A 17,964-nucleotide genomic window follows, 5' to 3' on the forward strand; every position below is an offset into this window, starting at 1 on the left:
GAGTTGAAATGAAAACATGATAAACCTTATTAGAAAGGCTTATTATAAGAACGTCTCATACATGTTTAATATTTATAAAGCATTGTACCTGCAGGATGTAGGTAAAATATTCTAATTCTAAAGAATAAATAAATAAATGGTGTATTAATATATGCTACTTCACAAAACAGTTAACTGATAGTTAAAATATTTTTAAATATTTAAAGAGATAATAGATATGTGTATTACTACCTATCCACATACCATCTGAATGTGTTGCTATCCTGTGTGGTACTGGTGGGAGGTTTTTGTTATGGTGTGTATCACTGTGACTATACAGTTATATTTGGGGTTCTTTGAGAGCCACAGTGATATTACGCCATACAAAGACCCCTTTGCTCCTGTATGGTCACATCAACACTGAACAGGTCAAATAATCACCCCCCAGGACATTGGTACCAATATAAACCAAATGAAATATCACCATAAACATGATTTTGGCCATAGCCATGATATTTGGTTTTATACTGCAACATAAATCAAAAAATGTGGAAACAACTGTTACAAACTGACAATGGATAAACCTTTAGTCAGAAACAATAATACCAAACAATTAAGATTAATCCACCAAATCATAGATGAATATGATACTGTAAGAATCTTTAGTATTGTTATATTATATTGTATTATGCATGGTTTTATGTTTCTTATACCTCACTGAGAGCAGACAGAGTCAAATGGAATCCCTATGGAGATGTGAAGGAGGTGTTTTTGTGCTGGAGTATATCACTGTGATATGGGGTTTGGGGACACAGTGAAATGAGGCTGTACAAAAACCTCGGAGACAAAACCTGCATTATATTTGCCTGGGGATTGGGACAATATGGAGAAACCATACAGTATTCTTCAAATGACCGTCTGATGTTGATATAACCCCATTGTACTTTTTTTTACATTTTCAAAAAGTATGTTTTGATGGAGTGATGTCATGACATGGACCTGAGCATCAGATTTTAAAAGGTATAGAAAACTGAATTCACAACATATGTCCTCAAGAAATCAAGTGTTTGATCATATTGTGATATTGCACTTATTTTCATGTTTGTTGGATTCAGTATCAGGACTAAAGCAACCTATTTAGGTGCAGTGTTTTTGTACAGGCATTGGATGGAGACATAGCACTGTGATGCTTTTGACTACTGGGGTAAAGGGACACAAGTCACCGTCTCAACAGGTAAGCAAAGCAAAATGTATTATTTCCATCAAATGTTTAATTTTCCCATTCTATTTTGTGTGTAGGAATAACATTTTGTCAAATGCATTTTTCAGATGCAAAATGTCATTGAATAGACCTGTTCATAGTCCGCTAAAGAAATGTTTTGCCTCAATTTTCTTATTTCCTTGAAAGTCAAATAGTTCCTCAATTTCTAGGTTCTGCTGTTGTAGAATAAAGCAGACGTTTGTTTCCTAAAGTCTAAGAGAAAATGATCCATCTTGTTGACCAAGAGTGTAGTATGTCGTATAATGTAGTATCTATTTAGACCTTTTTCTTTACAAACCAAATTACTTTGGTTCAGTGATGAAGTTATTATGATGAGTTGAAACAGATTGTTGTGAAGAGGGTGGTTTTTGTATTGCTTGGCATATGCCTCTGTAACATTGTGTATGGATACTTTGACTATTGGGGGAAAGGGACACTGGTCACAGTATCATCAGGTAAGCCATTGTATGTATGTTTCTTTCATGCAATCGAGTTGTTGTAGTTTGTAGATAAATCATTGTTTTATGGAGAAAAGTAGACATTATTACTTGGATAATGTTGTTAGTGTAGCACACCTAGGTAAGGCAGTATATTGTTTGTTCATCTGTCCACATACATCTTTCACTTTTTGCGATTCATGTTTAATTAGTTGATTATGTAGGCTTTGCTTTAGGTCAGAAATTACCATGTGAAAATGAAAATGTAGGCTATTCATATGGGAGTCTAACACATAAACGGATTATAGGTATAATAATAAGAGTTAATCTAGCCTATAAATTGGCATCACCTTAATCCATATAAATCATTTATTTAAAAGGTTTGATTAGAGAAACAGTATGTTATATTTTACAGTTTTGTTTTTACTGGTAAATGTGTCTGCAATTTAATGTGTTAATGTGTATTTAATTGTGCCTTACTGGCATAATCCTTTTCTAAAGTGTTTATTCTATTCTACTGAGCCAGTTACTTTGTTCATATTCTTATATTGTATTATTTCTTATTGTTGTTGCATTGTTGAGAAGGAACCTGCAAGTAAGCATTTTGTTAGATGGTGTATAGCATTTGTATCCTGTACACTAATAAAACTAGAAACGTAGTGGTAGTTATACCTCAAAGAATACAAGACAACCAACGACATGGAACTAAATGGTGCCTTATAGTAGTTCTCAGGTTATAATTGTGTAATGACCATGGTAATTTCTAGTAGTTACCTGGTCATTTTTGTACATTCAAATAAAGTGTTACCTTTCTTTCTTTCTTGCAGCAACCACAGCCCCCTCTTCCCTATTCCCTCTTATGAACTGTGGAACCCCTTCTAACGACATCTACAGCATCGGTTGTGTCGCTACCGGCTTTTCGCCTTCCTCAATCACCTTCAAATGGACAGACGCCAGCGAGAGTCCGCTGACAGACTTTGTCCAGTACCCTTCGGTTCAGAGCGGGGGAGCCTACATCGGAGTCAGTCAGGTCCGCGTGTCTAAGAATGACTGGGAAAAGTCAAAGTCTTTCAGGTGTTCTGTGGAACATCCTGGAGGTGGAAAGACAGCAGTCATCAAAAAAACAGGTAAGATGTGGTCATTATACTGTTTTTTTCTTTAGATTGCATTTTAATGTTTGTGGTGTAAACTATTTCTGTTTAGAAAACCTGAATATAAGGTTTTTACCGTGGATGTCTTTGAAAATATCAGTATTATTTCAATAAGCGGTTAAACTAACGTGCATAATTTTTTTTTACCTCCCGCTACTCAGTCCCAAAGTCTCCAACAGTGTCTTTGCTGTCGGCGCCCATTGGCACCACCCAGTACCTGATGTGTATGATTGAAGATTTCACCTCCAACACAGTCACTGTCACCTGGAAGAAGAATGACATGGAGGTGGAGGGCCAGACCCCTACTCTAGTCAAACAGCCGTCAGGCCTCTACTCAGGCAGCAGTCTGCTGAAGGTCATCAACACTAACTGGAACAACAAGGTCAAGTACAGCTGTGTGGTGCAGCACCAGGAACAAACCATCAACAAGACGATCTCCAAAACAGGTCTATATATAGGAGTAGACTGTACTACAATTGATGTCATGCTCACATACAGGATCTCTATTATTTAGTGTAGTTCCTCATCAGTAACATGTCATACTTTCTTTCCCATTGCTTCTCTCCCTTTTCAGAACCACTGACGGTGACTCTGAACCCACCGCGTGTGAGAGAGGTGTTCTTGGACAACCAAGCAGTGCTGGAATGTGTCATCACTGGTACAGACCAGGACACAGTGTCTGGTACCACTATCACTTGGCAGGTCAATGGAGAGGACAAGATGGATGGCATCGATCTGAAAAATATTGAATCAAAGGGCAACCTGAACAGCAGGGTCAGTACTCTGACCATAGGCCAGACGGAGTGGACCAATGTGAACAAAGTCCAGTGTTCTGCCATGAAGAGTGGTGAAGACACACCGGTCATTCAGGACCTCAGCTTCACCAAAGGAAGTAGGTCACTGAAACGTCTCAATGTGGTTGTGATTAGTGGTCACATACTCCAGGTTCTGGAGAGGGAGGCACAGGATGTGCAGACTTTTGCTCCAGCCCAGCGCTAACACACCTGAGTCAGCAAATCAACTAATCATTAACTAATCATCTCCTTTGCTTAGTTGAATCAGGTGTGTTAGTGCTGGACTAGAACAGAAACCTGCACACCCCTGTGTTGCTCCAGAACCAGGGTTAAGGACCACTAGGTTCATTTTAAACTGATATTCACATACTGGTGTTCACATGTACCTCCATGTACATGAGTGTAACATTTCTCCTTAAAATCAATCCTCTTGCAGGTGTAGCCCCTTCAGTGTCTGTCCACCTTCTACCGGAGGAAGACACCAAGAAGGAGGGGGAAGTGACTCTGGTGTGCCTGGTGGTCTGCCCGTCTCTCTGTGATGTTTACATCATGTGGCAGGTGGACAGCGGTCAGTACCAGGAGGGGGTCACCAGCCCTCCTCAGAAAACCCAGAAAGCCAACTACTTCGTCACCAGCGTCTTCACCACCACCAAGGATAAGTGGGAGAGAAACTTGGTTTTCACATGCGCCGTCAAGCATGCCGGCTCGGACAACAACACCGCACTTAAGGAGAGGAGAGTGTCCAAGTCCATGGGTAACTCATGTGAAGACAAGTGATTTTAACCTGTGTGTGTTGTGTCGTTGTGTCTTCTTATTGACTCATCTGTGGGTGAGAATAGCCAATTACTAGGTTTTTGCTCTGCTGTCCTCAAATATGTAATTCATTGTTGTCCTTGTTGAGTTAAATTTAACATGTTAGTGTTGTCATTGTTTTGTTGACTGTAAACATATTGTCTAATGTGATATTGTCCAGTCTACTGTTTTGTAAAATGTCAGTCCTATTGCACAGTCTTGTGTTGCCATTGTTGTCCTTTGTCATTGTTCAATGTGTCTTCCTAATGTGGAGACTGGCTAATAAACAATACCGCATATGAGATCACATGGTTTGGTGTTCGTATATCAATTACTTCAAGTCTTAGAAAAATATACTGGTCTATTCTACATAAAAAACAGAATGAAGATCATTGTTTTGTCATGAAAAGACACAACAGTACTGAAGAGCCTACATAGTAGTACAATGCTTCCAGTAAGGTGGTCATGGATGTACTATTTTGTGTTTAGGTGTAGTTTTAAATAATGTGACTGGGTGTGCATTTTAATATTAGGCCAAGATATGAGTCTGCACAGATCAGTGTTATGTGTTCTCTGTGGGTTGATGTGTGTGTCTGTGTGTGTACATATCATTTGAACTCAAGTAGCTGTATTTGTTAGAAAATGATAAAGACCAACACAATACAGGTTTACAATACACAGGCAAACATGAACACACAGACACAAATGAACACACATAAACACACACACACACACACACAAACACACACACAAATACACACACACACATGCAGACACAAGTGTATGTCCCTTTCTCACCACCTGTCTCTCTCCCTGTTCTCAGCGAACATCCTACTGACTGAGCCTGAGGCGGGCTTCGCTCTGAGCTGCACAGACAACGATGAGGATGAGTTCAGCAGCCTGTGGTCCACCACCTCCTCCTTCATCATCCTCTTTCTTCTCTCTCTCACCTACAGCACAGTACTCAGCCTGGTCAAGGTACTGACACCACTTATTTCATGTGATTGTAGACTTCTGATGAAGGCCATTGGCAGCTGAAACGTCACGATTTTAAGTAAAACAAATGATGTATCAAGTGTTTAATTGAACACGAGCATTTCACTACACCCCCATTAACATCTGCTAAATATGTGTGACCAATAACATTTGATTTGATTTGATTGTGAGCGAGAGTTGTTCCTTTCCCTTCCAAATATGATTATATACACGGAGGAGAGGTGAGAAACTCTTTGTGGGCCAAAGGTAACCTACTTTGTTCCACTTTGCTGTTTATTGTAATAACCTGCATCTGTCTCTGCCTCTTTTCAGATGAAGCAGTGAAGAACACATGATGGACTGCAGAGATAGATGTGTCTAGATTAGAAAGATAATGGTCTGTGATGGTTATAGCATAGTGTTCTTCAGTAATAATGTTATGTATATATCCAATACATTATTGATTATGATTGATTAGTATTGTTGTTCTCAATATTATTCAAGCATTGTGGTGATATGTTATTTTTAATTCATTGATTTATATTGTACAGTATCTTAAAATATAAGTGTATACTGTGATGTCTGTGTGTCCTTTTTCACTTTAAGTTGTTGTCTTTTTACTGAGACATCCACTGGATGCTAACACTGGGCCAACGACACGTCCTATATACAAATACATTACTGATTGGAGTGTTTCTGCTTGGCAGAGTTATCTATGGAGCCAATTTACAGCTGTAGTTCCTCCCAGGACAGATTAAAACAACGTTAGGATATCTGTAATACTCAACTAAGACTTCAACATTCTGTTATCAGTTGATCTGTGGTGGTTTCTTGGTTCTCTAACTTGTCTAATAATAGTATAATGCAAAAGCAGCTTCCTCTCTCTCTATCCCCTTGATACCACACCTGTGGCAATGAAACTGTCCAGCAACTGCCAGGGCCACAAATACACTTCCTTGAAAAATGTACAACAGCAATGTACGCACGCTTGCACACAGAAATATACTGTATATATAGTGAGCTACAAAAGTATTGGAACAGAGACACGTTTGGTGGATTTGGCTCTGGACTCCAGCATTTTAGATTTGAAATGATTCAATGACAATGAGGTTAAAATGCAGACTATCAACTTTAATACGAGGGAATTTTCATCTATATCTGTTGACCCATTTAGAAATTACAGCACTTTCTGTACATTGTCCCCCAATTTTACAAATCTGCTTATTATACAGTACAGTATATTAAAGTAGTCAAATCTGCTTATTATAGTTTAGTATTTGGTCCCAAATTCCGAGCACATAATAATTACATTAAGCTTGTGACTCTACAAATTTGTTCAATGCATTTGCTGTTTGTTTTGGTTGTGTTTCAGATAGTTTTTGTGCCCAATAAAATAAATGGTAAATAATGTACTGTGTCATTTTGGAGTCACTTTTATTGAAAATAAGAACAGAATACATTTATAAACACGCCTACATTAATGTGGATGCTATCATGATTACGGACAGTCCTGAATGAATCGTGAAAAATTATGAATGAAAGTTGCAGACACACAAATACCGTACCCCCCAAATAATTAGAACCCCCCGTTATTGTAATGGTGAAAGGTTAGCATGTCGTAGCATGTCTTGGGGATATTTGGGCTACTACACACACAATGTATTTTTCCACAATTTCCAATAGGTTGGAATTATCTTCTATGTCATAAAAGTCATGAATTCAATTCAAACATCGGACTGTCAGATGGTGAAGCATGATTCATCACTCCAGAGAACACGTTTCCACTACTCCAGAGTCCAATGTCGGTGAGCTTTACAAGCCTATGGTTATCTTAGGCTTGTGTGTGGCTGCTCGGCCATGGAAACCCATTTCTTGAAGATCCTGATTAACAGTTTTTGTGCTAACATTGCTTCCAGAGGCAGTTTGGAACTCAGTAGTGAGTGTTGCAACCGAGGACAGATCCTTTTTTCACACGCTCTGCGCTTTTGCACTCGGCTGCCCGTTCTGTGAGCTTGTGTGGCCTACCACTTCGGGGCTGAGCCATTGTTACAAGATGTTTCCACTTCACAATAATAGCACTTACAGTTGACCGGGGCAGCTCTAGCTGGGCAGAAATGTTACTCTCCAGAAAGGTGGCATCCTATGACGGTGCACAGTGAAAGTCACTGAGCTCTTCACTAAGGCTATTCTGCTGCCAATGTTTGTCTATGGAGATTGCATAGACAAAGTTGACATCAAGGCAAGTTTTTATTTTTTCACCTTTATTTAACCAGGTAGGCAAGTTGAGAACAAGTTCTCATTTACAATTGCGACCTGGCCAAGATAAAGCAAAGCAGTGTGACACAGACAACAACACAGAGTTACACATGGAGTAAACAAACAAGCCAATAACACAATAAACAAGTCAATGATACAGTAGAAAAAAGAAAGTCTATATACAGTGTGCAAAAGGCATGAGGAGGTAGGCAATAAATAGGCCATAGGAGCAAATAATTACAATTTAGCAGATTAACACTGGAGTGATAAATGAGCATATGTAGATGTGCATGTAGAGATACTGGTGTGCAAAAATAGCAGAAAAGTAAATAAAATAAAAACAGTAAGGGGATGAGGTAGGTAGATAGGGTGGGCAATGTACAGATGGGCTATGTACAGCTGCAGCGATCGGTTAGCTGCTCAGATAGCTGATGTTTAAAGTTGGTGAGGGAAATAAAAGTCTCCAACTTCAGCGATTTTTGCAATTCGTTCCAGTCACTGGCAGCAGAGAACTGGAATGAAAGGCGGCCAAATGAGGTGTTGGCTTTGGGGATGATCAGTGAGATATACCTGCTGGAACGTGTGCTACGGGTGAGTGTTGTTATCGTGACCAGTGAACTGAGATAAGGTGGAGCTTTAGCAAGCATAGTCTTATAGATGACCTGGAGCCAGTAGGTCTGGCGACGAATATGTAGCGAGGGCCAGCCGACTAGAGCATACAGGTCGCAGAGGTGGGTGGTATAAGGTGATTTGGTAACAAAACGGATGGCACTGTGATAGACTGCATCCAGTTTGCTGAGTAAAGTATTGGAAGCTATTTTGTAGATGACATCGCCAAAGTCGAGGATCGGTAGGACAGTCAGTTTTACTAGGGTAAGTTCGGCGGCGTGAGTGAAGGAGGCTTTGTTGCGATATAGAAAGACTATTCTAGATTTGATTTTGGATTGGAGATGTTTAATATGAGTCTGGAAGGAGAGTTTACAGTCTAGCCAGACACCTAGGTATTTGTAGTGGTCCACATATTCTAGGTCGGAACCATCCAGGGTGCTGATGCTAGTCGGGCGGCCGGGTGCGGGCAGCGAACGGTTGAAAAGCATTCATTTGGTTTTACTAGTGTTTAAGAGCAGTTGGAGGCCACGGAAGGAGTGTTGTATGGCATTGAAGCTCGTTTGGAGGTTAGTTAGCACAGTGTCCAATGAAGGGCCAGAAGTATACAGAATGGTGTCGTCTGCGTAGAGGTGGATCAGGGAATCGCCCGCAGCAAGAGCGACATCATTGATATATACAGAGAAAAAAGTCGGCCCGAGAATTGAACCCTGTGGTACCCCCATAGAGACTGCCAGAGGTCCGGACAACATGCCCTCCGATTTGACACACTGAACTCTGTCTGCAAAGTAGTTGGTGAACCAGGTGAGGCAGTCGTTAGAAAAACCAAGGCTATTGAGTCTGCCGATAAGAATACGGTGATTGACAGAGTCGAAAGCCTTGGCCAGGTCGATGAAGACGGCTGCACAGTACTGTCTTTTATCGATGGTGGTTATGATATCATTTAGTACCTTGAGCGTGGCTGAGGTGCACCCGTGACCGGCTCAGAAACCGGATTGCACAGCGGAGAAGGTACGGTGGGATACGAAATGGTCAGTGATCTGTTTATTAACTTGGCTTTCGAAGACTTTGGATAGGCAGGGCAGGATGGAAGTAGGTCTGTAACAGTTTGGGTCTAGGGTGTCACCCCCTTTGAAGAGGGAGATGACCGCGGCAGCTTTCCAATCTTTAGGGATCTCGGACGGTACGAAAGAGAGGTTGAACAGACTGGTAATAGGGGTTGCAACAATGGCAGCGGATAGTTTTAGAAAGAGAGGGTCCAGATTGTCTAACCCAGCTGATTTGTACGGGTCCAGGTTTTGCAGCTCTTTCAGAACATCTGCTATCTGGATTTGGGTGAAGGAGAAGCTGGGAAGGCTTGGGCGAGTAGCTGCAGGGGGGGGGGCGGAGCTGTTGGCCGGGGTTGGAGTAGCCAGGAGGAAGGCTTATTGACATTTTCGATTATCATGGATTTACCATGTTACCTAGCCTCAGTGTAGTGGGCAGCTGGGAGGAGGTGCTCTTGTTCTCCATGGACTTTCCAGTCTCCCAAAACTTTTTGGAGTTGGAGTTACAGGATGCAAATTTCTGCTTGAAAAAGCTAGCCTTTGCTTTCCTGACTGACAGCGTGTATTGGTTCCTGACTTCCCTGAACAGTTGCATATCACGGGGACTATTCGATGCTATTGCAGTCCGCCACAGGATGTTTTTGTGCTGGTCAAGGGCAGTCAGGTCTGGAGTGAACCAAGGGCTATATCTGTTCTTAGTTCTGCATTTTTTGAACGGGGCATGCTTATCTAAGATGGTGAGGAAATAACTTTTAAAGAATGACCAGGCATCCCCGACTGACGGGATGAGGTCAATATCCTTCCAGGATACCCGGGCCAGGTCAATTAGAAAGGCCTGCTCGCAGAAGTGTTTTAGGGAGTGTTTGACAGTGAAGAGGGGTGGTCGTTTGACCGCGGACCCATAGCGGATACAGGCAATGAGGCAGTGATCGCTGGGATCCTGATTGAAAACAGCGGAGGTGTATTTGGAGGGCAAGTTGGTCAGAATAACGTCTATGCGGGTGCCCATGTTTACGGATTTGGGGTTGTGCCTGGTGGGTTCCTTGATAATTTGTGTGAGATTGAGGGCATCTAGCTTAAATTGTAGGACTGCCGGGGTGTTAAGCATATCCCAGTTTAGGTCACCTAACAGAACAAACTCTGAGGCTAGATGGATCAATTCACAAATGGTGTCCAGGGCACAGCTGGGAGTGGAGGGGGGTCGATAGCAGGCGGCAACAGTGAGAGACTTATTTCTGGAGAGATTCATTTTTAAAATTAGAAGTTCGAACTGTTTGGGTATAGACCTGGAAAGTATGACAGAACTTTGCAGGCTATCTCTGCAGTAGATTGCAACTCCTCCCCCGTTGGCAGTTCTATCTTGACGAAAAATGTTGTAGTTGGGTATGGAAATCTCAGAATTTTTGGTGGCCTTCCTAAGCCAGAATTCAGACACGGCAAGGACATCAGGGTTGGCGGAGTGTGCTAAAGCAGTGAGTAAAACAAACTTAGGGAGGAGGCTTCTGATGTTGAAACCAAGGCTTTTTCGATCACCGAAGTCAACAAATGAGGGTGTCTGGGGACATGCAGGGCCTGGGTTTACCTCCACATCACCTGAGGAACAGAGGAGGAGTAGGATGAGGGTACGGCTAAAGGCTATCAAAACTGGTCGCCTAGAGCGTTGGGGACAAATAATAAAAGGAGTGGATTTCTGGGCGTGGTAGAAAAGATTCAGGGCATAATGTGCAGACAGGTATGGTGGGGTGCGGGTACAGCGGAGGTAAGCCCAGGCACTGAGTGATGATAAGAGAGGTTGTATCTCTGGACATGCTGGTTATAATGGGTGAGGTCATCGCATGTGTGGGAGGTGGGACAAAGGAGGTAACAGAGTTATGATGAGTGGAACTAGGGGCTCCATTGTAAACTAAAACAATAACTAACCTAAGCAACAGTATACAAGGCATATTGACATTTGAGAGAGACATACAGCGAGGCATAAAGTAATCACAGGTGTTGATTGGGAGAGCTAGCTAGACAACAACGGGTGAGACAACAGCTGATCAGCTAAAACAACAACAACAGGTAAAATGGCGATGACTGGGCAGAGAGGGTCGGTTAACTACACACACAGCCTGAGTTCGTGGCTGGGGCTGACAGATAAACAAATAAAAAACAGAATGGAGTACCGTGATTAATGGACAGTTCAGCAGGCATCAGCTATGTAGCCAAGTGATCATAGGGTCCAGGGGGGCAGCGGTAGATGGAACATGGAGGCCGCGGAGTAGACACTACTACGCTAGCACGCGGGTGACACGGCGCTTAAAGTTAGTAGCCCGGGGCTAGTAGAAGCGTCTGCTCCAACGTTGGAGGCACAGTGGATGGAGTATTCGTCGGCAGACCAGTCGTGGTGGTGTGGCGGGGCGCCGTGTCGACAAAGGATCCAAGCCAGATGGCGAAAAAGGTATTGTAGATGTAGTAATTTAGTTTGCTAGCCGGGGGATGCGCTTGGCTCACGGCTACCTGGTGCTAGCTTCAGGGCATGGGGCGTTAGCCACTATAGCCACTCGGTAGCAGCGGTGATCCGGTGCCAAGGTCCAGAGCTTACGGCAAGGATCCGGTGGAGTAGTGGGTTCTAGCCGTGTTTGGGTGGGGTTGGGGTGAACAACTGAGTAGGCCGGGAGGTGGGCCTCAGGGATAGCTTCGGTACTGGGTAACTCGGTGGGTGCTAGCTAGCTGTGAAGATCAGGAGTAATGGTCCAGGGATTACGGCAGGAATCCGGCGTTGTAGTGGAGAGACAGTCCGATACTGGTAGGCTGGCGAGTATTATACAAGATAAAAAAAAGGGCTGGTATCTGTGCAGAAGGTAAAAGGCCGCTAGCAGTGGCTAACAATGACTAAATAGCTTGTAGCTAAATTAGCTGGTTAGCTTCTGATGGCTAGGTGGCTCTTGCTATAAGGTCTAAACATTTAAAATAATAGCTGTTCTGTATCACATTGTGTGATGCAGGTCACCGGAAGGTATAATTGAGTTAAAACGGAAAGAGATTGAAAATAAAAATAAAAATATATACAAAAAATCACGAAAAATACAAAAGTACACGAGAGGATGAACAAAACACGTCTGCACTGCTACGCCATCTTGGGAATGAAAAAAGGGTGGCTATTTGAAGTATCTCAAATATAAAGTATATTTTGATTTGTTTAATACTTTTTTGGTTAATACATTATTCCACATTTGTTATTTCATTGTTTTGATGTCTTCACTATTATTCTACAATTTTGAAAATATATATAGAATATCACTGAAAACAATTTCAGCGAGCTATGCAAACTTACTTCCCTTCCCCCACTGTATATAAAGCAGTATCTTGCCAACTCATCATTCAACTCATACAATAGTTACTAGAGTTATGTGACATTTCAGAAACCAGAATGATTTTGAACAGCTGTGGGATTGTTATTTTCACACTAGCATGCATATTGGGTGAGAATGAAGCCAGTACATTTTAATCAGAAAAGTTACATCTGTTGAATTAATAATATATACAATGGCCTCCATAATGTTTGCAGGAGTTTGGTGTGATGAGATGTATCAGTCACCTTCTCAGGTGAAAAGACCTGAAGACACTGTTTAATTGTCCAGTAAAATCTCTGGGTTTGATATTACAAGCTGTTAAATGAATTGGATGAGCCAGAAACCAGGCAAAGCTCTGGAGTGGATTGGGAGAGTTAACTCTGGTTCAACAGATGCTCCAGACTACTCAGAATCCCTGAAAGGCCAGTTCATCCTGACTGAGGACGTCTCTACAAGTACCCAGTTCATAGAGGCCAAGAGTCTGAGATCAGAACACTCTGCTGTTTATTATTGTGCTTGAGAGGCAATGTGACTGAAATTGCCTGGGGCAGTTGCACCAAAACCACCCAGTCAAAACTACGCCACATATGGACACGCGATACCTCTGTCACCCACCTAGGGGTCACTGCCCCTTCTTAGAGTACCACTGTTCTACAGCATGATGTCCCAATACTGTACCATAATATGTAACACACTCCACATTCTTACAAATTCTCATTCATATTCCTGTAGTGCAAAGAACATTTATTTTACAACCTAAAGAGATGCTGCATAACTCGCTCTAAGTTGTATTTTATTTGTATTATTAATCATGCTCATCTGTGCACACTATCCTTCAGACACAATGGACGGTGAGAACGAACTGGCATTTCTTCATATACATTTGGATTATAATATCTCACAAGATCAACTCTATTGGCTGAGGACAAACTAAGATAATTCATTGAATCAGAGAGATTTGTGATGACTACATGTAAATATGACAGGTACCTGATAGATGTATTGGTCTGGTGTGTGGATAGGTTTTTGTATGGGTGTGTGTCATCATGATAACTACAAGGGCACAGTGTTACACGTCATAACAAAAACCACTGTGGAGGAAAATGGCTACCTACTTCATATCATTTAAACAACTACTATAATTATTGGATTCTGACAACAGAAAGAATTTGTTTTAAACAAAAATATTTTTTACTTTAAATAAGAACAAAAAAGGAACTTAATTACTGTGTATAAAACTGTCCTCAGCAAGGTTCTTTAATCATTGTAATGGTCAAAATTCCTGACAGAGCAAAAGTTGAAATAATAAGTAGTAAAACATCATTGTACATACTGTTCATCAGATCAAAAGCAAAATATCATGTTATGGTTGTTGTGAAAAGTTGCACATGTTTATTCCATCTTTGGCCCTGCACAGAGTGGTGGGGAGGTTTTTGTACAGGGTTAAACCACTGTGCCATATAGCAGGTCACAATGATACAGTCCATGACAAAAACCTACCACCTCTACCAAGCACAGAGTGTGAGAGTGCTGACAGCTAAGGAACACAGACATACACATTCTGATTGTCTATAGGCGGCTAACATAAATGTGCTGGTACATTTGTTGGGGCTGTGCTTCTGGACCTAAGGAAGGCTTTTGATACTGTTAACCATGAGATTCTAATCCCAAAATTGGTGGATGAAATCATACCTTGAAGGCAGAACTCAGTGTGTCAGAGTGAGCAATGAGCTGTCGCCCACTCTTAGCTATGATGTGGGCGTGCCCCAAGGGTCAATACTGGGGCCCCTCCTGTTCAGCCTGTACATTAATGATCTGCCTTCTGTCTGTACTGGGTCTGAAGTTCCAATGTATGCAGATGATACAGTGATATATGTGCATGCAAAGAGCAAACAACAAGCTGCACAAGAACTCACTACTGTAATGGTCCAGGTTACAAAGTGGCTCAGTGACTCGTGTTTGCATCTCAATGTGAAAAAAACTGTCTGCATGTTATTCACAAAGAAGGCAACAGATGCTACTGAGCCAGAGGTCTATGTGTCAGGGGAGAAGCTCCAGGTGGTATCTGATTTTAAGTACCTTGGCATCATACTTGATTCCAACCTCTCTTTTAAAAAGCAGGTGAAAAAGGTAATTCAAATAACCAAATTCAACCTAGCTAATTTCCGATTTATTCGAAATTGTTTGACTACAGAGGTAGCAAAACTGTACTTCAAATCTATGATACTCCCCCACTTAACATACTGCTTGACTAGTTGGGCCCAAGCTTGCTGTACAACATTAAAACCCATTCAGTCTGTCTACAAACAGGCTCTCAAAGTGCTTGATAGGAAGCCCAATAGCCATCATTACTGTTACATCCTCAGAAAGCATGAGCTGCTGAGTTGGGAAAATCTTGTGCAATACACCGACGCATGTCTTGTATTCAAGATCCTAAATGGCCTGGCTCCCCCTCCACTCAGTATTTTTGTTAAACAGAAAACCTAACATATGGCAGCAGATCCACAAGGTCTGCCATGAGAGGTGACTGTATAATTCCCTTAAGGAAAAGCACCTTTAATAAATCCGCTTTCTCTGTGAGAGCTTCCCATGTCTGGAATACACTGCCATCAGACACACATAACTGCACCACCTATCACACATTCACAAAAACATGAAGACATGGCTAAAGGTCAATCAGATTTGTGAACATAATCTCTAGCTGTGTATTGCCGCTTTCCATGTTGTCTGTGTCTGTAGCTTGTGAGGTGTGGAAACACTTTGTTGCTTTTATGGATTTTGTCTTGTTGCTTTTTGTCCTATGTTACTCTGTCTGTATGCTACGTCTTGCTTGTCCTATGTTGCTCTGCGTGTGCTCACTGCTCATTGATTGTATGTATTGTAACTGTTTTTAATAACCTGCCCAGAGACTGCGGTTGAAAATTAGCCGGCTGGCTAAAACCGGCACTTTTACTGAAACGTTGATTAATGTGTACTGTCCCTGTAAAAATAAATAAACTGAAACTCAAATTTATACACATTATCAACTCAAACAAATGTCCATACTCTTCAGGCCTACTTCAGACAAAGAAATCTCAACTTTCAAAACTTTAATACTGACATACACTGGGGAACAACTATTTTCTGTACACTGTAAATCATGTGATCTAAAAATTTGCTTGAATTGAACTTCAATGCTTGTTGTAAATGACAGGATTGGAAAATACATTGTCCACATGGAGACATTGTAGGTTTCAGTGAGTTTTACTGAGAGGATTCTGTGGCTGTGTGTGACATGGGTTTTTGTAATGGTGTGAGTCTCTGTGTATGGGAATGGCCACAGTGATCAACATCAATACAAAAACCCCTCCATGGACATGAGGGTTGACAGAATTGTACTGTCTGCACACTGACTGCACTCTGGACCCATATGGGAGAGCATTTCACTGCTATGAATTTGAATGGTCATATTCTCATCTTCATTTCCTCTTCATTTTCTCTTCATTGGTTGCTATTCTGCTATTGTGTTCTATGTTTCTGTTAAGTAGAACCAATGAATGTTGAACGTGTCGAGACGTTAACTAAACTTAAGCCCCAGTGTATCCTGTCTCAGGACTTATTATGGACAGAGCACTCCATCTAAAGTGGACTGTTACTTTTCAAACAGTTTCAAACAGTTAAGACATGCAAAAATACAGAAAGGATGAAAATGCAGATGTTTTCAGCTCCAGTTGTGGTCTGTAGCATCACCAAGGACCATTCTCCGATGACGTAGACCCTCTGAGAAAATTGAACCAGGAGAACTTTATCTCATTAGAATTGGACTTTCTAGGCCTGATATATTGAAACTGTAACGTCATTTTTAAAGGTAAAATCTACAAGTAGCCAAATAGTGACAGATTCTGATCAAATTGACTGAACATATCAATATAAACTGATTATTTAATCGTACATACTTAGAGTATGGAATAAACATATTTGTAGTTACTTTTGTCATAATTTGTATGCTTTAAGTTGCACAGAAACACCATATTTTCCATGATTTTGGTCAAACTGATGAAAAGTAACTATTAATGCATCCATTCCATAATCTAAGGGTTTATGTTTGATAATCCACTCAGTTCCAAACCGGCCCTGCTCTCCTTTTCTCAGTTCTGTATGTTTCTCTCACACACCCCACCCCTCTCTCTTCCCCTCTGTGACCCTCACAGCTGTGTGGCACCACGCTTGGTGAACTCCAGTCTGTCACCTGGGTGTTTCAGGGTCCCAGTTTAGCATCTCTCATGATTCAGATAGACAGTTAAGTATCTCAGGGACTGCACTTTCATGATCTTACTCTCACTACCTTGTTTCAGCTGAGGAGAAACTGTATTTTGTAGAAGCCAGCTGATGGCTGGTAACCATGCAATGATTCAACCACATGAACACGATTTGCATTTGGTTTGAATAAATGGTGAGATGGATCAAAGAATCAAATATTTTAATCACGGTTTCATTTATATGATAGACCTTGTTAAGAGTTGTTTTAATTATATTATTTAATATTTTCAGTCATTCACTGCTACTCATCACACACAATGTTATTGACAGACCATATTCATGTTTGTGTTGGTAATAAATATAACAAACTTTTCAAGAATTGCATTGAACAATGAGTCCTTAACTAAAGTAATAAATTGCTCTATGAGGTTTCTCATGGCTGTTCTGGGGACCTACCGCGAAATACTTACTATGTCTTCATTATAATTCTGTATAGGGGAGAGAGTTTAAGAATGTGTTTTAAAAGGCATGTCTATCAAAATGAGTGTTGGGTATATTAGTTCAAAGCATGACTTCCACCCAGGATACACCTGCACTCTGATAAAGCCATTTTTCGGATATAATAATCTTGATTAATCCCCAAAAATACCAATGTACAGTATCATTGTAAAAGTGCAGTGACATATATTTTTTATTAAACACACAACAGTGATGTACTGCAGATGTTGGAGAAAATGACAAATTATGATTAGAAAAAGTAGTTGTGGCAAGGGTGTGTACGGGAGGCGAAGTCAGGTGCCGGAGAGCAGAGTGTAGTGAACAGGCGCACTTTAATTCCGTTCCACAAAATACAGCACATAAAAACAATAATGTGCCAAAAACACAGAACAAGGCAAAAGTAAAGCGCCCGACAATAATCCACATCACAAACAAACAATTACACAAAAAGACATGGAGGGGAAACAAAGGACTAAATACATGCAGTAATTATGGAATGAAAACCAGGTGTGTAATGGAACAAGACAAAACCAATGGAATATGAGAAATGGAGCGGCGATGGCTAGAAAGCCGGTGACGTCGATCGCCGAACGCC

The 17,964-nt window shown here is 41.2% G+C and overlaps 1 protein-coding gene and 1 gene segment (V, D, J or C); one reads left to right on the plus strand and one right to left on the minus strand.

The window, feature by feature from the left end:
* LOC106606764 (uncharacterized) overlaps nt 1-17,964 on the minus strand; it is a 423,559-nt gene that overhangs the window by 127,287 nt on the left and 278,308 nt on the right. The gene's annotated exons all lie outside the window — the stretch shown is intronic.
* Nucleotides 404-6,797, plus strand: LOC106606790 (Ig mu chain C region membrane-bound form-like). The segment is given in 8 exon segments: nt 404-999; nt 1,121-1,213; nt 2,505-2,804; nt 2,990-3,274; nt 3,403-3,720; nt 4,059-4,376; nt 5,238-5,392; nt 5,723-6,797. Coding segments are annotated over 6 exon segments (1,356 nt in total).

The sequence above is a fragment of the Salmo salar genome, chromosome ssa06 (assembly GCF_905237065.1).
Source record: "Salmo salar chromosome ssa06, Ssal_v3.1, whole genome shotgun sequence".
NCBI lineage: Eukaryota > Metazoa > Chordata > Actinopteri > Salmoniformes > Salmonidae > Salmo > Salmo salar.